The sequence below is a fragment of the Stegastes partitus genome, unplaced genomic scaffold (assembly GCF_000690725.1).
Source record: "Stegastes partitus isolate 25-593 unplaced genomic scaffold, Stegastes_partitus-1.0.2 Scaffold1242, whole genome shotgun sequence".
In the NCBI taxonomy this organism is placed as follows: domain Eukaryota; kingdom Metazoa; phylum Chordata; class Actinopteri; family Pomacentridae; genus Stegastes; species Stegastes partitus.
The window spans coordinates 120,584-142,449 of NW_007578973.1; the positions used below are offsets into that span (position 1 = coordinate 120,584).

The 21,866-nt window shown below is 42.2% G+C and overlaps 2 protein-coding genes across 3 annotated transcripts in view; one reads left to right on the plus strand and one right to left on the minus strand.

The window, feature by feature from the left end:
* dlec1 (DLEC1 cilia and flagella associated protein) overlaps positions 1–9,271 on the minus strand; it is a 16,350-nt gene extending 7,079 nt beyond the window's left edge. The window contains exons 1-21 of the mRNA XM_008297729.1: positions 9,191–9,271; positions 8,966–9,106; positions 8,692–8,848; positions 7,971–8,078; positions 7,700–7,884; positions 7,158–7,366; positions 6,377–6,461; positions 6,205–6,292; positions 5,729–5,902; positions 5,509–5,645; positions 5,280–5,372; positions 4,924–5,014; positions 4,665–4,827; positions 3,618–3,810; positions 3,418–3,494; positions 3,090–3,252; positions 2,889–2,985; positions 2,639–2,769; positions 2,379–2,540; positions 1,759–1,889; positions 1,395–1,545 (exon numbers count right to left, since the gene is read on the minus strand). Of these exons, the coding sequence (XP_008295951.1) occupies positions 1,395–1,545; positions 1,759–1,889; positions 2,379–2,540; positions 2,639–2,769; positions 2,889–2,985; positions 3,090–3,252; positions 3,418–3,494; positions 3,618–3,810; positions 4,665–4,827; positions 4,924–5,014; positions 5,280–5,372; positions 5,509–5,645; positions 5,729–5,902; positions 6,205–6,292; positions 6,377–6,461; positions 7,158–7,366; positions 7,700–7,884; positions 7,971–8,078; positions 8,692–8,848; positions 8,966–9,106; positions 9,191–9,271 (2,817 nt within the window). The remainder of the gene's footprint in view (positions 1–1,394; positions 1,546–1,758; positions 1,890–2,378; positions 2,541–2,638; positions 2,770–2,888; positions 2,986–3,089; positions 3,253–3,417; positions 3,495–3,617; positions 3,811–4,664; positions 4,828–4,923; positions 5,015–5,279; positions 5,373–5,508; positions 5,646–5,728; positions 5,903–6,204; positions 6,293–6,376; positions 6,462–7,157; positions 7,367–7,699; positions 7,885–7,970; positions 8,079–8,691; positions 8,849–8,965; positions 9,107–9,190) is intronic.
* A 2,455-nt stretch (positions 9,272–11,726) lies between these two features.
* The window catches only part of plcd1a (phospholipase C, delta 1a), a 16,596-nt gene continuing 6,456 nt past the window's right edge, over positions 11,727–21,866 (plus strand). The window contains exons 1-6 of one of the 2 annotated variants that reach the window (XM_008297732.1): positions 11,727–11,924; positions 15,903–16,061; positions 20,060–20,288; positions 20,388–20,517; positions 20,626–20,854; positions 20,977–21,178. In XM_008297732.1, the coding sequence (XP_008295954.1) occupies positions 11,894–11,924; positions 15,903–16,061; positions 20,060–20,288; positions 20,388–20,517; positions 20,626–20,854; positions 20,977–21,178 (980 nt within the window). In that variant the 5' untranslated portion in view covers positions 11,727–11,893. Of the gene's footprint in view, positions 11,925–12,909; positions 13,187–15,902; positions 16,062–20,059; positions 20,289–20,387; positions 20,518–20,625; positions 20,855–20,976; positions 21,179–21,866 lie in introns of those variants that run through there. The other variant, XM_008297731.1, reaches the window with a different exon arrangement.

Sequence of the window (21,866 nt, forward strand, 5' to 3'; positions counted from 1 at the left end):
CTGAGGTCCCGCCGCCGAGCGTTACTGAAGTCCCGCCGCCGAGCCCACCACACTGGTCGACGCCGCGGAGCGTTCCTGAGGTCCCGCCGCGGAGCCCACCACACTGGTCGACGCCGCCACCGTGGCTGTTCTCCGGCGGGTCGACGCCGTCTCTACTGTCCTCGGGATGCTGGGACCTGCCAAGGATGGATAACAGTCCCGCTGGCAGAGAGACTGCCCCAGCCTCTCGTGTTCCAGAGCCTTGGCCTGTTTTGGCCTCCCCTGCCACAGAGGGGATCCGCCGGCGCCGTCTCCCGGCTCCAGTCCGGCCTCCAGAGGGGATCCCGCCTTCGCCGGCTCCAGTCCGGCCTCCAGAGGGGGTCCCGCCGCCGAGCCCACCACACTGGTCCCGCCGCCGAGCCCGGCCTCCAGAGGGGATCCTGCCTTCGCCGTCTCCAGCCTGCCCCCAGTCCGGCCTCCAGAGGGGATCCCGCCTCATCTGTCGCCGGCCTTCAGATGGTTTCTGCCACTGGTCTCCAGCTCGATTGCCAGTGGGTTTCTATCTTCTTCATCGCCGGCCTCCTGATGGTTCTGCTGCTGTCCTCCAGTGCTCTTAGCCCTCCGGCCTTTCCCCCTCTGCCCTCCCGGCTCATTGCTGACCACCCTGCTTGACCTGGACCCCATGCTCCTGAGGTCTCTCTATCTGGGGAATCCTCATCAGCCGTACCCTGCTTAAATACTGGCGTCTCACAGAAGACCGACGCCAGAGGATTGTGATACCTACCTCGGGGTACAGTCAGGCCATGAGCTGCTACACCGCGCTGAGCATTCTTGATGTTCTCTAGCTTCGAGTTTATGGTATGTGTTTCTCTGCCTGTTTCCAGTTCTTCTCCTCGGCTCCAGCACTCGGCACACCTCCAAGCACTCCAGCGTTTGTCACCCACGGGAATTCACGACCACGGACACCTTCACCGGGAGAGCCTTCACGAGAGCACCCCCCCATGAGCACCGGACCCCTCTCTGCACCGGAAAAACCCCACGGACCAAGGCACTCTCAGGCACCGGCTCTTTGTGCACCACCCTCGGGACCCCCCTTCCTCGGATCACGACACCGAAGACTCCACTCCTCCCTCTCCACGACTGACATCCCTGCACCAGATCCCACCACCGGGTTATTCCCCACGACCAGTACCCATTTACCGGACTTTGTTTGTGCCTCCTGGTGCCCATCACTCCACCACCTTCCCTAATAAATCCAGTTTCCTTTAACCCTTCTCCCCGTCTCCTTTTTCGTTTGGGTCCACCCGCACAGTCACTGAGCACGAACCGTCACACAAACTATGAATAGCAAACATACACATTACAGACACTATTTTTCTACAGGATTTAATGCAAAAAGAAGCAGTGTAACATACCATCCAGCTGAAGTGTGATGGCAGCAGAGTCTGGTTGAAAAGTGTTACGGTACCCTTGGCAGGGACTCCGATGTAAAGTTCAGAGAGGGCCAGCTTGCAGTTTAGCAGACACACCTGAGGAGACTGCACATCTGCTCGCACCAACAGGTGACTGTAAGGAACAAAACAGGTTGTGCTACCTGTTATCAGCAGGACACTGTCACTGAGTAACATCATTATTTCTTTATAATACTGCTGTCATGGCTGGGACCAATGGACATATTAATAGCCACTGTATCCCAGAAGTCTTCACAATATGTGCACGACTTAGGAAAGAAAGCAACATAGAAGAACTATAAAGTTGTATGTAAATGTGCATCCTTACCATCCTGTTCCATTCTCCACAGTCAGCTCCAGCTCTGTTTCAAATTGCTGGCAGAGATATGGCCGAAAGAAAATATCCACATTGCAGGAGGCCAAGGGGGAAAGCACACCTCTGCATGGCTCCACTAAGATCTAAGCACCAATAAAAATTACTGACATGGAGTCAAGCTATGTGTGGAGCAAGACAGCTTATAAACCTGACTCTGTTACATCAGTTCTGTCAGGAGGAATGGGCCAGAATTCCAGCAAACTATTGTGAGAAGCTTGTGAAAGGAAACCCAAAATGTTTGACCTAAATCATACAGTTTAAAGGCAACGCTAGCAAATACTAAGGAAATGTATGTAAACTTCTGACTCTGAAGAATTTTTTTTTTTTTTTTTTTAATTCTCTAAAAAAAAATTGTTGCTCATTATTCTGGCATTTAGCAAATAGAAACAATTTTGGTAATCCTAAATGACATAAAACAGGAAAAGTTTAGTCTGATTTAATGCCAGACAATGAGAATAAAAAAAGGTTACATGTCTTTTTATACAGTGTATATAAACATTCACCTGCTACTAACACACGTCTGTATTTCATGTTATCAATCACAGGTGTGCTGCTATATCAGTGCATTGTACCTGTGTGTCTTGGCAGTCTTTCTGACTACTAAGGCTTTCCTCCAGCATCCAGGGAGCCTCCAGCAGGGTGGTGTTGGTGAGGATCAGGGTGGTCTGAGTTTGCTCCCCGAGCCTCAGTAGCCCAAAGTCCACACTGGGAACACTGAGACTCACTGTGGGACCCTATTCGACACCAGAGGGTGAGCATGATGTGGCCATAGCTCACGGGCAAATAATACTCAATAATGTCACAGAAATGTGGAGTGGTGATGCAATCTTACTTTAAAGGAGACCTCTACTGGCAAAGTCACAGGCTCTTGGTGGTGCTGTATGTGGCAAACCAAACTGGTCACAGCTTTCTCTGGTTTTCCTCCAGTGACAATTAGATCAAAATCAGCACACTCGTTTTCCTCTGGAAACAGAGACATGAAAGTTAAGATTTAAGACCGAATTGAAGCTTGAATCAATGACCAAATTAATCTAAATTATCTTTTTTTCTGCACCACACTGCTCATTCACAGTGTGACTCACCTATTCTGCCAGCAGATGGCTCTACTTCTATTATGTGGCTGCTGCTGCTCATCCTCTCCCATTGAAACAAGATGAAGGTTTTGCTGTGATTCCACATCTGATACACACACAACATAGAAAACACGATTAATACACGCAATCCCGGCGCACACTGTTTTGATAGAACTCCCATATGTGTTCATCATGTCTAACTTAAATCACCTTGAACTGCCTGCGAGTGGGAGTGTGAACCAAAATCTCTCCAGGGATTACGACAGCGTAGGGCTCCAGCAGGACCTGGTACGGCTCTGTTGACCCCTTGACCTCTATCTCCATGGCAATGACATTGCTCACCTTGGAGCCAGTCTGCAGAGGCTGGAAGATGCTAGATTTCACCCAAAATACACAATTCAACACTCTGTTAGATACAAATAAAATGCTTCTGTTTGGCAAACATCACATGTGATGTTAGTCTTTTGTGCATGTTATTTATGTATTTATTTATTTTTAATTAACATTTACAGTACACATTCCTACCACTGTGGTTTACCTGCTGTCGCTGGGCTCTGGTGGCAGCTGGTGAACCTCCCTCAGGACCAAATGACAGACACTGTGGTAGTCCTTCAACTTAACAAAGCAAGCATTCTCAGTAGTTTTGGAAGCAGAGACTCAAAGTGCAAAAAAAAAAAAAAAAGCAGCATTTTTAATATTCAGTGATATAATAAAGATTGGATTTTTTCTCTGCTTTACCTCTGTGGGTGAGAAGGTGAGCAGAAACTCTTGTTCCTGACAGGGCGCTAGAAGGCCTGATATGGGGCTGACACTGAAAACATCATCTGTAGCGTGATGGAGCTGGATATGGGAGGATTCTGGGATTTCCCCTGGAAGCAGAGGGTGCAGGTTGGGCTTCATCACCTGCCAGTGGAACGGGAACTCCAAGTGGCTTTATCCCCGAGATGAAGAGAAGGGAAAGAGAGAGAAACAGACATGTAATGTGGTGCTTAATGATCCCTGAAGGGGAGCTCTTCTTCTACTTGTGCTGTCGTAAAAAGAGCAGCACGGGGTCAAGAGCAGAGCAGGAGCCCTGAGTCTGGCAGTTAATCAGCATTTAGTCTTGTTACTCGAGGACACTTGAAATATGTGAATGCTGCCAACACTGGGGTTTGAATCCTAGTGCTTCAGTGAAAGAGTCCTTCACACTGTTATCCTGAGGCTGAAAAGGAAAAAGATGAAGTTTGTACATGTTGTTGAAAGAGATGGAAAAAGGTAAAAGTACCCCAATACCACAGTGTAGGAATACTCTGTTACAAGTAAAAGTCATGCATTTAAATTTGTATTTAAGTAAAAGCACAAAAGCATTCGTATCAGAAGATATTTCAAGGACAAAAAAATAAAGGTGCTCATTGTGTAGTGCAGCACACTTCAGAATTATGTATACTATTGGATTCCAGTTATTGATGCATTTATGTGCTTTAAAATGTGATGTAGCTACTTTATGTAGTTTATCTGCTGGGTAGCTTATGAATTTCAATTAGGTTTAACCTTGTTGATTATATATTATTAAACTCAATAGTAACTAGGGATTAAAGTTATCAAATAACTGTAGTGGAGCAAAAAGCACAATTTTTGCCCCTGAAATGTGGTGGAGTCGAAGTGTAAAGTAGCAGAATATGGAAACGCTCAAGTAAAGTACAAGTAACTTAAATTGTATGTTCGAGGTTGTGGAGAAGCATTAGAATAGATGTAATAGATTTCATGCTTTAAGGTGATAATATACAGTAAGGATGTTAAACTTACACATTGTTTCTGATGACAAGCCTCTTCTGTTGAAACGAGTGCGGGTTACATGGACTGAAACGAACAAAGTGCTCTGCAGTGAGATCGTGCAGCTCTCCAACCACAGGGGGCTCCTTCTCCCCAGATACAGACACGAGCTCAAGGGCAATCAATTTGCCTTCACCTGAGAAACACATCATTTCACCGAATATTAGAGGAAATCTACTAAATTCCTTTATTATGGAGTAAGGCTCTTAGCAACTCTACAGCAAAGATTCACCTTCAACAGAAATGTCTTTGACCTGGCAGTTGTCACAGACAACGGTGAAAACCTGACAGCTCTTCTCTTCAGCGGTGGGAAAGAAAACCGCCTGTAAATACGTATACAAATGTAAAGACACAGACACAGAGGATTTATGGGACTGAATTTCAACCACACAGTCAGCTGATTAGAAGTCTCCAAAACTGGAACATAAACTGAAAATTAATCATGTTACCTAGTTGCTCTTCGTGGATCGTGCTGACAATAACTGTGGTTTTATTCTCATCATTATAGCGTGTATATATTAAGTACTGCAGCTACATACCGTATTGTTATTCTTCATGAATTTAAATTTGCTTCTATAACTGACTCACCTCCATTACAGTGGCTTCACCTGGCTGCAGCACGAAAAGGGAGGGACTGAGTGCAAAGGGTTGCTGCTCAGAAAAGTATGTTCTGGCCACAGACTGTATACAGAAAGAAAAAAACAGACATTCTAAGCACACAACTGATTATGATTACTATTTTACTGTACAGAATTGTATTTTTTTAATAATTCCTGAAACAGTGAAAGTGTGAATAATGTGTCAGACAGATTTTTACCCTGAGATTCGAGGCTGGCCATTGGTTCTTCGGGATGATGCAAAAGGTCCCGGTGCTAAGACCAATATTTTGGCACAGAAACTCAACAAACTTAACTCCTCCAACCAGACAATGGCCACAGTCCAGAACTCTTGGTACTGAAAAAAAATAGAGGGAAACATATAAAGCACACCGATGTACATGCAACAATTTAAGTGTGACAGATGATGATGAAACTTACAGGTGAGTATAGGAGGAGGTCGCCATGCCTCAATGGGCACCAAAAGCTGCTGCTCAGCCTGGGTCTCCACCACTATGAAATCTTTGTAGTCGGCAAGTGAGTCTGGAGCAAAACGCAGCGTGTACTTACAGCTCATCCCGGGGGCGACAACGCCACCTTCACCAGGGAATCTTCCTATCAAGACATATCACAATGGCAAGATGCATAACTCTGTATTCAATTGGATGCCATTTATCTTCAGATCACTTAGTGTTTGATACAGCAGGGGGTGCTAATATCACATACACAACTGCAGCTGCACTCAAGGGAATGTTAAAAACCGCAAACTGCGTTCCAGAGATGTATTATGTTATTTGTCAAAACTCTCTGCTATTCCGTCTGGATACTGTCACTGACTCTTGACACACTTGATGATTTTCTCAACACATCAGGCGTAAGGGTGCTGCATAATCCAGTCAGATCCAAAAGGAGCTCACCCAGGCCAATAGAGAAGTAAGGAGTGGTAGGAGGGATGACACGGACATGGCGGCTTGAGGAAGTCAAGTTTTTCAGCTCCAGCGTAGTCTGAGACGAGACAGGATGTGACATGTTACTCTGCAGCAATTTAATGGGAAAATGTTATTGTGTTGTACCTGCTCTGCAACACACCTCATAAACATGTCCCACACCGTAGTCTGTAAAAACAACCACTGAGGGTTTTGCAAGGAAGATTGGGACAGGATCCTTAGCGGGCCTTTCAGGGAGCACAAACACAACAACAACAACAACAACTGAGTGTGTTCACAATAAAAAACAGGCTCACAGGAAATGATGAGCTACGTAACAGTTAGCTGCGGCCAGCAGGCAAAATATGAGTCAGTCTGTCTTTTTGCATTGCACACTCGGCTGTCACGGCAGGATGTGTCTTCGCTCACATTCAGATGTGCCCTCTCCTATCTGTGTTTGTCTCTCAGAGCTGTGTGAAGTTGCATTTGAGAAATCTAACCCCCTCATTTGGTAAGAAGATCAAAACTGTAAAGTGGCAGGAGAATGCTCGAGCGATGTTTTTGATGTGGTGCGACACGCTGCTTCTTATTGCCTCCCCCAGCTTCAGCAGCAGCAGCAGCCGGAGCTGTGCGCAGCCTGACAGAGGTACTAGATGTGAAATTACATAAAGCTCAGAGTATCACCTTACGCATGTGTGCTGTACCACAAAAGGATGTACAGTTGTTTGCATTGGTGTAAATGGCACCCGTGTTTGCCATTAATATTAAAGAGGCATTGCCTGCCTGAAGCGTGTTGGATTACGCAAACTAAAACCCAACATTTTCATATGCGACTCACAAAATCAATAGTCTGCCTTCACCATATTTGCCACCTATTGATAAAATTTTAAACATTTACTTGGAAATTATAAAAAAGGCCTTTACACTGCAGCACATTGTGGTACCTTTGCTGCTCAAGGCATTTCCTCTCAAGCTCCATCTTCACTTTGGTTCTGGCCTGGATGAGGGACATGCCGCCCTGCTGTGCATTCGGGGAAAGGAAACGTGGATTGCGGAGGAAGCTGCGCCGATCTTTCAGCTTCTGAAGCTTCTCCCACCCCTCTGCTCGATCCCTCGCGCTTGGCTCACCCTTCCACTTTGGTCTGGGTTTGGTCTGGTTTGGCTTCCGAAACACATTGAAAATCACTGACGGTTTTCAATAATGGTTTAGATTTTATATTCATATAAAACTAATGCAATCAAGTCTCTGTCCTTCAAGCATGCTAGACAAGAAGAATCTTTAACATCAGCTCTGCAATCCCAGAGCAACTACTTTTATTTTTCTGTGATATTTTTTGTTTATTTGGTTCACTACAGTTAATCTTTTGTTTCTACAGTTTACCGTTTTTTTAAATTGTACTAATTAGTATTGTAGGTTTTATTTGAAAGAAGGAGCACGATAGTCAGTAGTAACAGTAGTACATAAGATATTATTGTTACTCCTCACCTCTTTGGGAGTTTTCTTCCTCTTTGTAGTATCTGAGTTGGATTCAGAGGTCAGGCTGTGATCAAACTCAACCATTTCTGAGACAGGCTTTTCTGGGCTTGGTATCAGTGAATAACCATCATCCTGAGGCTCCTCAGACATGTGCATGGCGTGGATGTTAGTGGGTTTGGCAACATTTGGTTTTACTGACAAAAAAAAATGATGTAAGATATTTGGTCACAACACTATTTTCATTAATAATTTAGGATGATTATCAGTGAGGCTCATGTACCTGCAGCTGGTTCTTGTGGTTTCTGTGTAGGTAAGTAGTCCTGGGGGGAGATCAAGTGGTGTTTTTTGAGAAGATCACTATCTACACACCACGAAAAGGCTGGTTTGACTGTAAACAGACGTAAGAAATTATATCACAGTAGGAACTTTACAACATTTCTTGAATTTTCAAAGTAAAAACAGTTTTGGAAATAATTATTAGACCTCTGTGACCACTGTTTTCCAACTCTTTCTTTGTGATTTTTCTCTGTGTTGTCTGCATAAGGCTGTTGTGGACAGCTGTTTTGACGGCTCTCTCTCTGTATCCCTCTCAGTTCTCTTGTTTTAGGCATTATAGAGTGATTATTTAGTTTTGGATTATCTGTTGACTACAGCCTATGCAAAAAAAATAATGGTGACTCAAAAAATATAGTATGAATTTTGAATGAGTTCAATACAATATATTTCTACCATCATCCATTGCATTATTATATGACTTTTTTATGTCTTAATGCCTTAATTATTCAACAACTATGATCAAATTCAAACAAAATGATCCATGTTGAACACCTGCTGTGGAGACTTTGTAGAAGAAAACAACGGGTGGTCTAATAATCACTTCCAGCTCATCTACAGTATGCATACATAAATTATATCAAGCAAGCAGAATGTGTTCTTCAATAAAACAGTACAGCACTGTATAGAGTGTCACATATTACATCAACTAAAGGTTTTCATCTTACCTGTAAACAAACCCTGGAGATCACAAACACCTCCCATCTTCTCCCTCATTTTCTCATATTCCTGCCTGTCTATGGCTGCAGCCCGAGCACTGGCCTCAATTATATGACTCTCCAGCATGTCAGCCTCCTTCATACACCGTTCATACTCAGAATGAGCCTGTGTGGTTGCAAAATACAACAATAAAGGTTTGCATGATTGTAAAACTCTTCTATTGACTCTGATTTGTGAGGCACACAGTACAGTTTTCCATTGTGAGTGACAGTGTTTGGACACCTGCTGAAGCTCCTCAACGTATTTGTCATGATAGCTGCTTCGTCCACTCTTTGTCTTGACGAGGTTGGACACGGTGTCTTTACCAACGATGTCTTTGGTGTAAAGGTCCTTGAAGACGCTTGCCAACACATGAGAAATGTCCTGAAAGTAAAGGAAGAGGAGGAGACTTCAACGCGAGTCACTTGTTTTGTGTTTCCTGGAAGTTGAAAAGGAAAACCTTGTTACCTGTGACTTTCCTGACGCGGGTCTGTGGCTGTTTACACTCGGGTCAAACCGCAATTCTTGTCTCGTTTCTTCTTCCAACATTGTCGTTAGCACTGCTGTCGCGTAGCTAATGCTAACTTAGCTTAATGTTTGCTAAATTGCTAGTTGTGTTAGCGCGGTGAACTTACGAGAAGTGACTTTTTGTCCACTTAAAGTAAAAAATAAAAATAAAAAGTCAGCTTCACAATAAACTTGCAGAGTTAGCAAGACACAAAAGATGTAAATACACCGTTAGTTGTAAATTGGGGCTGTAACTGCCTTTAAAATCCCCACTACTTGTCAGCCATGTTTGTGTACCTGTGGTTACCATAGCGACGAGCCAAGCTCCCTCGCACACAGGAAAGTACAGAAAAGGTTGTGCCTTCGCTTTAAACTAATAAATTAATTTATCACTGCAGTTTTGTGAGTTTGTTTTTTTGCTCATTTGTTTTTCCTGAAATGGTACACACTGTGCATTTTTATGCTATTATTCAATACAAAAATAGGCATCAATATTTACACTAAATGAAGATAAGACAAGACAAGATTCGATAAGAAAAGATTTTAAAAAATGATTTATCTCGAAGGAAATCCTTTTGCCAAATGTTTCTCAGACAAAACAAAGACATAGCATAAGAAATATAGTGCCTTAATAAGTAGAAAATCAATAAGATATGAGTACGATACAATACTGAAATGAAATAAGACAACAATGGCTGCAATCGAACAACAAAGAGCTGATTATGTATCTAAACACTGAGGTAATAAGTAATTGCACACACAATAATCAAATATTGCACCTGAAAATGTACATGAAGGTTACATTTTGTACATGTGATCAAAATGTTGCAAATAAAAATAAAATACTATACATAAAACTGAAATATTACACCTGATAAGTGAAAATATGAAATACTGCACATTACATCAACTAAAAAAAAAAACAGGTTTTTATACTGTCTGACTTAATTGAAAAAAAAAAAAAGTAGATACATAATTAAAATAATTGAATTTCCTCTAATTGAATGTAATGTTAGTCAGATCAGCAAATTAGTTGAACAAATTATTTGAATCCTTTGCAATGATTTGTGTTTTTTTCAGAATGTCAAGAGTATGTTCATGAGATACATTGATATTAATGGCATGTATCAAATTTAGTTTCGGTTGTGAAATACGTTGCTAATATCAAATAATATGCAAAGACATCATTCAACTCATCCCTTCAAGTGCTGAAACTTAAACTCATGATTTTTAAAATGCAATGTTTTTAAGCAGAATTTCTTACTGACACACACATGCTACACTTCGCTGATGGTCAAATATGAATTCACTTTACTTATTTAGGATATTTTCCAATTAATGAGAATTCCTGATATTCTCCAGCATCTGCTTCACTAAACAGTCTGAGCCAGACTCCCACATGAAACAAGATGCAAAGATCACAACCCGCATATTGTACTGTCAAATAAGGTGTGGCATTGTCCATGTCATACACATGTGGTTTCTTTTCCATGAAAAAAAACTGCTGGCTGTTTTTGTACAAAGCAGAATTACAAACAGGTCGTGAGAAATGATTCATGGTTTCAGCAGATTGTGCCATGCAAAGCGTTTTTCAAAACAATGTGGAGGCCAGGCCGAGCATTTGTCTGTATGCAAACCCTTAGTTCTTGCACAAAACTATATTATGAAAGTCAATAGTTGCTGTTGAGGAGGCCAAGAATCCAAAGACTTCCAAAACAAAATCTTTGACTGTGTTGATCAGCTCATGCAGCGTTCAAGTGGGATTCTCAAAGAGGCAATTGTTGAGCTGACTTTGTACCTCCTCGTGGTTTGCCAGACTAAGCGCTTTTTTTTTTTTCCACAAGACTTGCCGGAGCACAAGAGTTCATGGGACAGAACAAGCTGGCAGACACTGATAATAGAGAGGCACAAAGAGGGATCTGTCAGAGCCCTAATATATTACATTCCAATAATGAACAGGACTCCGAAGCACAAGCGCTGTTTACCAACTTCTACTTCAAAGTATCCTACCAGAAAAGGCATTATTTTTACATCCACAAAAGACTGATTATTCATAACCAGAATCTGCTTTGTTTGTGTATTATATTTTCATTCATCAACAGTCATCCAAGCATTGTGCTGAAGTGTCTGTTAAGGACTGACACTTTAAGCCACTGCAATGCTGTAAAACAATCAGTATAAATGGCAAGTCTGTACCAGACTGGGACAACACCCTACACACTTAAAATCATACTTAAGGCGCAGGAATGCCACATGAAGTCACCAACAACATTAGGCAAGTGTAACTGTAACACTGTGAAGCCTCAATACAGCACAAATGTACCAACACTGGACCTTGTGCAAGTGTTTATTTTTGGTCAGTGTTAGTAGAATTCCTTCCAAAGGTGTAGTTTCCACTTCAGGGAGCTGAATCAAAGTCATAAGAGCAGACACAGTGGCATACTTGTCAGACCGGTGTTGCTGTGGGTGTGGACTCAGAGCATATAAGAGGCTGATGGGTTAACTGCGCGCTGCGTGTCAGCTCAGAGGGGGACGCCGCTTGGATTCTCCCCTGCGTACAGAACAAACAGAGAAGTTTTATGGTTGGGATCACTCTTGGCGAATAGCGACTCGGGGAAGGAGAAGAGGACTTTGGCACGGTGATTCATTTCGACTGTAATCAGAATGGAGCCAAACGGTACAGCTGGAAAACACGGTGAGTCAGTCAGTGGTGGAGCCCAGATTTACAGCTTTATTACATATAATCAAGAGCACACCTACTGCAGTGGTTTTTTTCTTAATCAGTGCCCTATAATGGATTATGTTCATTTGTTAACTACAAGTTTGCTCTTTTTAGTAACTCTCAAAACAAACAGACAAATCAAAGGGGGACTTTTAAAAAGGGAAAGTGAGGAAACAAAACTCTGCTTTGAAACAGTTTTCTGGTGGTTTTCTGCCACCAGCGGAACACTTCCCAATTTCATTTTCCTGCTTTATCTTTACAGCAAATGTGTCCTTTGGATATTCAGGGTGCGGGCCTGCTTTTATTTAGTGTTTTCTGTTGCCAGGAGAGTGCTATGATTCATAAAGCAGGAGACTGTTGGTGGTATTCAGGTTTCACACTCTCATATTTGGCTGTAATTTCCAACCACAGCCAGAGAATCTGTATTTTCTGGTAAAGCCCAGTGAGCCATACATATTTTAAAGAATGAAGTGGATTCATTGTACAATCTATCCCCGTGGACTGACTATTGAAACACTTCAATTTTGTTTTAAACTCAATCCCATCACATTTACACTTTTATTTCTTCCATAGGGTGGCGCTATTTCACAGCCCATGAGTTAAGTGAGGGCTGAGGAACGTGTAGAGTATGCTACAGATTTTAATTTTGTTTGAAAAGTGTGCGTGAAAGTTTAAAAAGAAATATTTAGTAATCAAAAACTGCTTTGGTGCATAGCTACTAGTGCATTTAAAGTTATAATGCAGCCCGTGCGTCTATTTTATTCTTTGAAATACTAGAAACTCATCCTTGGAGTGAGGAACAGTGTTGTCATTGTCTAAAATAACTGAGTCACAGGTGTCATACTCACTTAAAGTAAGATTTTTAGTAACAAAAGAAGAGGAAGCGTTAAGTAAAATTGTACAAACCTTCCCCCCACGGTGCGTAAAGTCGTCTCCAAATTACGCACCAAAGGACAGTCACCGCTGCAGGGAATATAGCGACTATAACAGTGCAGTCGATGAGTTTAGACCCGCCCCATGAGGGGGAAACTTGGTGGTGCTTGCTTCTCTTCCACACCGAGCACAGATTAAACACCGACTGGATATATATATTTTTTTTTTTTATATTGTCAAAAAAAAAAAAAATTACTTTGCAATGTCTTGTTTACACAAACGTCCGAAAAGGACAAAATCCCAAGAAGAGGCTTTGCAGGAGCAGCTGAGAAAAGTTGCGCAGGAGAACGGAAAACGCCTAGGTGAGTCTTCTTGAAGGTGCAAATGTGTCCAAGTGGTGACGCGCGCTTTTGGTTATTTTGCCAACACAGACAGGCAGTGGCGCGCACAGACGCATACGGGCGGTGTGTGGATAACCTGGATTTGGATGGATCTTAATCTTGATCATTCCGAATTACAATTAAGCTTTGCAGGACAAAACTTAAGTTACCTGGAGGAAACGTACAGTATGTTTAGTATGTCGACACATGGCTTCCTCGTTGCCCGGAGCGACGAATTCTTTGCTTTGTGCCACGATCACAAGTGAGAGAAGGCTGCAGCACAGGGAACGTTGTGGTCGAAAGTGACTTGATATAGCATTTTCTGTCTATCAAACGAAGGGACAAACATAAACCTCAAAAAACTTTATGTGCTGAGGGGAAATCATGTGGTTATATCCTCTGTTTTGTTTTGTTTTTAACAGAACAGCATATAGTTTCCATATTTATTAGTCATCCTGAAATAGAGAACAGCATAGTAATACTTGGAAACTGTCATAATCTGAGTAGGGGAAACTACAAGAGAGTATATGAGGGGAAATTCTTCCTTCCATTCTGGCATAATATAGATAAACTGTTATCTTGAGTTTCCCCAAGGGGAAGAGTGAAGTAATATTCAGTGTCAACAGCTGTACTTGTGAAAAGTTTAAAGCCTTTCTTTGTCTCCAGAGAACGTCCCCTATGAGTTACGTTTTTGCACTGACTTGCTTTCATATCAAACATTCAAATGCCACCCCTTAAACTTGTCATATGAGAAATGTAAATGCTTGAACTTCATGCCTCTCTGGTCCTGTATTCACAGTGCTGTGTGCCAACGTTTTTCTAAATGTGACTGCATGAAAAAAGTCTCAAATTAACATTTAGTGGCTTATTGTGAATACGTGTAAAGCAGAGTGTTGTGTTGTACTCAACTGTAAAACACTGGCTTCTTGTCAGAATGAATGTGTGTGTGTGAACCGTTATCATTATCTTGTGCCTCAAAGGCATCGCTCGCTGACATTTGACTCTAATTCTTGGTATTTTCTTGCCCTAGCTTGCCTCACAGCATACTGTAAGTTCAAAATCACTCCTTTCTGTTCCTTGCATCTGAAACTGATTACTCTGCTAAAAGAAAACAAGTGACTCACTCACTTTTATGATTTGGGAAGTGTCACAAGTAAAAAAACATATTTGTGCCTGAGCATAAAACTGGTGGGCGACTAAAAAAAAAAAACACAAAAAAAACTCTCTTCTTCACGGTAAAATAGATTACAAGAAAAAGGACTTGACAAAAATGCAGAAACTGCCACTTCAGACTTACGACGTTAAACCCCCCCAAGTCAGAAAGCCTGACAGAGCAGAGGCGGTGTTGGAGCTCTGGAGCTGCCCTGCTCGGTCCTCCTCCCTGTCTGCAGAGAGGTCAGGGACTCATAAACAACCTCTGTGAGCTTGTGGTCCAATCTGGAGGGGAAAAAATGCCTGTAATGTTGTGATCCTGCCCACATTCCCAACTGAGTTGTAGTTAGTTATCCTCAAATGCTCTTTGCTTCCCAGTTGTATCACATTCAGCGATCATTTGAAACTTCAGGCTGTGTATAATCCTACCCACAAACACTGACAAACACTAGCATTGCTTCATAAATATCTGCACAGATGGAAGACACATTAAACACTGGCTCACCAGCGTTGTGCCTGTTGCGGTTTCGCGCACCATCTTACATGACTTACGAATCGTTCTTTCAGCAGACATTACACACCCTTCCCAATAAAGCCTTATTCAGCATATTGCTGCACCTCAACGATAAGCCACTGGCGCTGCACGTCTGAACTGTTGTGTGTTGTGCAGCTGAGTGCAAGAGAACAGGTAGTGTGGGAAACAAAATGACTTTGACAGGATGGCAGAGTTAACAGCTGACTGTGCTCAGACTTGAGAGGCACTTGCAAGATTCAAGATTCACTGCTTAGTGCCATGTCAACATCATTTATTGGAATTTGTCTTGGCACAAAAAAACACAAAAGCCCACAATACATTAAACAAGTCATACAGATACAATCTAATCCATAAAAGAACATAAAAGCATCAAACAAAAGAGTAAAAGTAAATAAAATTCAACACATAAGGACACAATGCATAAAACTTAAGCACTTGTTGAGGAATTGGCAACAACATCAAACAACCGACCAGATAAAGCGCTTCAAGTGCATTTAAAACATCGGCCTTTGTTGCACATTTATTTAAAGCTGCCCAGTATGCTGCAGAGAGTTAAAGAGACGCTGCACGACATAACATCGTTCAATATTGCAATGAAAATATGATCAAACCAATGTGAAAGTGTGCATATTAGCTTTACGGTTAACCACTAAAACACCAAAGAAGATGAATAAATATTTAACTAAATTAAAAACTAACATATGAAGCATAACGTGATACATTTTTGTTTACTTCACATATAAAAGCCCAACTCGGGCTATAAATGGATTTAAAGTTGTGGAGTGTTTGCTTAAAGATGTAAAGAATGGGAAACTATTTTATTTTGAAGTGTATTGGGATTGTATAAGTGGCTTCCTTAAAGGATAAAGCTATGTTCATGTTGTTATTAAATGTTATAAAAGGCAAAACGTAATAACAATTCTCCTCCATATGGACTCTTCTTGTGATATCTAACACAGCTTGGTAGTCTGAATTCATTTCTGTGACTCTGTTTTGTCGCCATTCCTGCAGGTTTGGAGGGAGATCCAGATCTCCAGTTCCTGCTGGTCGGCGGTGAGCTGCTCAAGATTCGCTCAAGCTCCTGGAAGAGGAATCGCTTCTACAAACTGCAGGAAGACTGCAGGACCTTGTGGCACGAGTCCAAGAAGACCTTCAGGCGAAATCAGACCTGTGAGTAACATCTAAAAACTAACTTACAACATGCACAAAAATGGGAGAAATGACAAAAGCGTTGCCTCCTGGTTTCAGCTTTAATGTTATTTCACTTGTGCCGGCGACATCCTCCTGTCTTGTTGACCTGCGCAGCCTTTCCCTATTATTCTGTCAACTTGGGGAGCTCTCCTTTCAGGTCTTAACAATGGCTTCTTGCCTTACAGCACAAACACACCCCTCAAATCCCACTGGTGGTGGAGAATAAGCGGTGGAATGGAAACAGCACGCAGAGATAGTGCGGTGTGGCCAAAGTCAGACTGGAAAATCCGAGTGTGCATCCCGACTTTATGTTTGCCCATGTGTGTGTGTGTGTGTGTGTGTGAGAGAGAGAGAGAGAGATTATTTTCCTTCGATTTCTGGTTGAGCGATCCTCTATTAGAGTGTGAATGTCTATATGATCTCTGGGTCAGCTCAGGTTTCTCTCCCATCGCAGCTATAGCTACAGCTACTGCTACCAGCGCTGATAACCTCTGCCCCGAGCCGCGGCCTTGAACAAACACTGAGCACAACAGGCTGTTTTGTTTTTTTTAGCTTATCTTTTTTGGAATTCCTGTCTTTATTAGAGATTGGAAAGGGAAAGGAAATGTGGGGAGCGAGAGCAGAGAAATGGTATGCAGTAAAGGCCTGGGGGAGGTTGGGATTCGAGCCAGGGACTCGCTCCTTGAAGGTTTTTGCACCCATGTGGCGCTGCACCCGAACCGATCGGCCACCCTGTTGCCCCAACATGCTGCTTTTGAACATGACCACACTTGCTTAGAGATGGGCCTTTGGTTCACAGTCATTTCCTTGTTTACAGGAACAAGCTGCATTTTTTGTTGCCTTCCTGTGGGCTTTAGCGCAGCCACATTTACCAATCAGCTGTAAAGAGCTTTGGTTAAGGTAAGACAGTGTGGGAGGACAGCTTGTATTGTTTTAGCCACTTTTTGTGCGAGATTCATCTGCTGCTCAGCTTTGCTGAAGTACAATTTGTCTGCTTTGAAAAACACAAAGATATAGCACAGCTATAGAGGCTGATGTTTATTATCATGCTGTTGTAGGACTCCTACTTCACCCTATATTTCATACACATTACCTTTGGTTTGCTGTTCCCCCTGGAGGCAGGATCCCTTCTCTGTAGAGTTTTTCTTCATCCATATTGAAGGTCTCACTATAGAGGTGTCAAAATATCTAAGACAGATCATGTATGCTAAACTTATGATATAAATTTGACTGTATTTGACTCAATATCAGGAGGTCTGGGCGTCACTTGTCAATATCAAACAATAAAAATGCGTGAACTGCTTTTTTTTCTTTCTTGAAAATAGGCCTAAAAACGTTTTATTTTTTAGGTTTAGATCAGGAAATATCTGAATCACGAATAAACAAACATACACACCTTTTTGATTATTAGAAGCTATTGGTTGGGGTTGCAGCTGCCAAGTGTTTGTTTTATTCTTTAAATGGCATAAAACTGTTTAAAAATTCCCATAATAACTTCCCAAAGCCCAAGCTGACATAAACAAAAATGTAGTTTTATCAAAAAATTATACTACATCATCGTATCAGAGTTAAAAATTAAGTTCTAACATTTCTGCTTTAAAAATACCTAATGCAACATATTGATTATCCAAATAGCTGCAGATCACTTTGGCATCACTTGACTATTTCATTAATCAACGTGATGTTTATCTTTTCTCCACAAACAATGACTTTGTGATACTAAGTCCAACATGAGTATATATGTAATTGTTGTAAATCATCAATAATCAATCAGGGAATGACAGTAAAGTGATCCACTCCTGAGCATTACTTGTTACTGCCAATACATCTCTGTATATCTCTGTTTTATTGATCAGTCTTCTTTTAATGTCGTCCAGTGTTTTTTTATTCTCACACTTATCACTCATGCACCTAAAGAAACACCCTCAGGTTCACTTCAGGTAGTTGTGAGGTCATTTTTACAGACTTATCAGATCATGATTTGACTAAACATGGGCTCACACGAATCCAACCGATAGAGCAAGTAGGTGTTGTCCTTCTATTCCTCAAAGTGCATTCCGTGTGTCATTTTCAAGCTCATGCTGCAGTAAAGGACAAGCTGAATATTAACCTGAAGGTTAAGTTTTTACACCCGCTATGACTTTCTAACCAGCCTTCTAACCTCACACTTCCTCTGACTACTGAATCTTGTCTGTTTCTTCCCTGTGGAGAAAAAGGAGTTTTTCCAAACAGCAGCATGAACTTTGTTGGGCTCGCACAATACTGTCTTTGTGTAAAATTTCATGTGGTATTCAAGCAATGCCTGCGTGACACGGATGACATGTCTTGGACATTGTGGTGAGTCCGTCCAGACTGGATTCTCTGAAACTGGTCCAAATTCACAACCTCTGCCCTCTCTTCGGTTTTATTTGAGGTAATGCGTGCACGCACAGATTAAACAAACACACCCCTGCTGGTGAGCGCGTTCAAGGTATTTGGTTCACTGAGGAGTCAGCTGAGGTTGGGTTTGAACAACTTGGGTGTGTTTTGCCACACCGCCCCCTCAAGTGGTGTGTTTTTCTTTTCCAACTAGGCTGACCTTTAGATGCATCCTGCTCCAAATAGTTTCTGATTCTCAGAGGAACAATTGTCGCTCTTTATGAGGCTCCCTAGATTTGGGATGTAAAGGGTAGAAACACTGTGATTGTAGCCCAGCTATGACATATGGCCTCTTAGCTAAGCCTGTAGTCTTTGGTGTTTTGTTACAAGGGCGGTTGTTGCCATTTAGCGTGATTACATCATGCGTGGCCGTGCATGCTCTTCCGTACATTAAGCTGCTCGACAAAAGAGCTGGCCCCCGACGTATGGGCCTAACTAGGCTGCGTGTGCACAGACCTGCAGTGTATGTTGTCTTTGTTTGGGTGATAAAATATTTGTAGCCATAAAGACATTGATTGAAGCTTTTTATGAGCGCGTGCGTTGCCCGTGTTTGCCTGTTTGTGAGACAAGGAGATCAAGGGGAGGCCAGATTGCTTCAAACTGCTGTAAAGTGCAGTAATGAAATCTCCGTGGAATGTGTTTTGGTTGCCAAAGCATCAGCAGATAACAACACGATGCTGGAGCAACCATCTCTGAGCCCTCAAAGGACTCTTAAATCTTAAGTCTGTTTGGACAAAATTGCTCAATTCAGTTTCTGATAAACAAGTTTCTGTCATGTGTTTGGCAGCAACTACGTATCTCACCAGTTTTCTTACAGGAGCTTCACTGGAATCGCTAGAATGGAAGAAAAATATTTGCTGTTGTCATCAAGAAAAAGTTGCTCTAATTAGTATTTTCATCTTATGTGTAATGACCTCTGAACTCTGTTGAGAATTTTAGTATCTTCCAACTCACTGTTTCGGCTTTATGGCCTGCAAAGTTACTGTTGTGGTTCACCCTTACCTCTATTTTTAGCAACAGACAGCTGTTTTTACTGATAAAGCCCTCATATGCTGTACACTGCCCACACTGTGCCAAACAACAGATAGACTTGTGAGTAACTGGTGCACACAGTGAAGTGTTTAGCTGCTAAAACAACGAAAAGATATCGAAGATCGTACATCGGATGGCCAAAAATACAACAAAAATGTAATAATAATGCACATTCACCACAGTGTACCAGGTGATATGCAGTTTTTGTTTAGTCTGCTGCCCCCATGTAGCCAAAATCAGTCATTACTACATCACATTAAACTGTTTTGAGCATAAAAACCTCACTTAGTTAAAGGCTTTTGTTCAGGGGATATAGATGTTTTGCTGTAGTCATGTAAGCGAGGCCACAGAAGTAAACTGCCACACAGAAAACAAAAGCCTTCCTGTTGATAAGATGTAAAAACGGTTTCTGTTAGGGGGAAAAGCTCTGCTGCCGTAAGATACCGACTTGTCTAAGGAAGGACTGATCGTCAAAGGATAACTGACTGAAAGCTGTGGTCCTAACAATCACCCTCTTCTCCAAACAGTCTCCATCGATGACATTGAATCAGTGCGCAAAGGCCGTCAGTCTGAGGGCCTCAAAAAACACACCGACTCCAGTGTGGAAGAGAAATGCTTCTCCATCATCTTCAAGGGCCACAAGAAGAATCTGGACCTGATGGCACCCAACGAGGAGGAGGCGAGTCGGTGGGTCAGCAGCCTGGAGAAGGTTAAGAAAACCATCGGCAACCTCAACCGCCAGCAGAAGAGTGAGCAGTATCCTTAACAAAGTCCTTCAAAAGGGAAATGTGTTTGCGTGTCAAGAGTTTTAAAGTTGTTTCTTGTGCAAACCAAATCCTTACATCTAAATGCCAGTTGGATAATCAACTGCATGCGGAAAGCTGACAAGAACGAGGACAACAAGATGACGCTGAAGGAGCTGAAGCACTTCCTGCGACAGATCAACGTTGAGGTCGATGACACCTACGCAGAGGAAATTTTTAAGGTGAAACAATATTGGGAAATTCTTTAACGATCTATGACATTGAGCATATTTAGTGATCACAATCCTTTTGTGTCTGTTTGACTAAATGTCACTCATTGTGTTGCACAGAAATGTGACAAGTCCAATTCAGGTTCCCTTGAAGGCGCAGAGATCAGGCACTTCTACGACCTGCTGACTCACCGCGAGGAGATAGATGTGATCTACAGCAATTATGCTCAAACACAGGGCCAGATGAGCGTCAGTGACCTGCTCAACTTCCTGCTGAATGAGCAGAGGGAGCAGGCGACGGCAGAGGACGCTTACAAGCTGATCGAGAAATACGAGGTGGATGAAACAGGTAGAGTTCAATTGAAACTGGATCATGTGCACTGTAAACATATTATCAGAGCTTTGTTCAGTAGGTCACCAACACTCTTATCATGTCCATCATGTGTGTTTGCATTCTTTCTATCCTCACAGCAAAGCAGAAGAAGCACTTTACCAAAGACGGCTTCTTGATGTACCTGCACAACGAGGAGGGATCCATCCTCAACCCAGCCCACATACCAGTATACCAGGACATGAGCCAACCCCTCAACCATTACTACATCTCCTCCTCACACAACACGTACCTGATGGAAGACCAGCTCAAAGGACCCAGCAGCACGGAAGCCTACATAAAGTAACTATTTTTAACAGAAAACGCAGGTCGACATTAAGCTTTGTCCGTGAATTTTTGCGTAGACAGATGATCCTTTTAAACCAGACAGTCTTAGGAACTAAATCATGAACTAAAACTACAACTTTTTGAATATTCCTTTGAACCTAAAGAACTTTTAACTGTTATTACATCCAGCTTCTAGGGTCAGCTGGATGTAACAAAAAACAGTTGTTGTGGTAGTAAAGCAATTTATTGCTCAGTAACATAAAAAAACGTTAATAATACAAAGAAAATTGGTGGATGTTACTAAAATCAGTGAAACAAATAAAACCAAACCTAAATCCAATAGCAACACCCACACCTAACAAAAGAAACTAAATAAGCAAGTGCCTCAAAACACTTTTTAAAAAAAACAAACAAAAAAAAAACCCCACAAGACACAAGTAACTTTTCAACAGACACAGTCTTCACTAAGACACGAGTAGCTTCTACACAAAGTTAACAGCTGTTAACAGAAGTTATGGTTGAACACAGAAAACACTGTAACACTAAACAAGAGGCACCTCGGCGAACTGTTCCTGTTAAATCCCAGCTGCCCTGACTGAGAGTTCAGAAGCGATTTTATAACCAGGTGTGGTGATTGCTGGGGTCTTGGAGGAGGGACCTGGGTGGTGGACCAATCAAGGGTGATGGGAGGCGGGGAGGACAA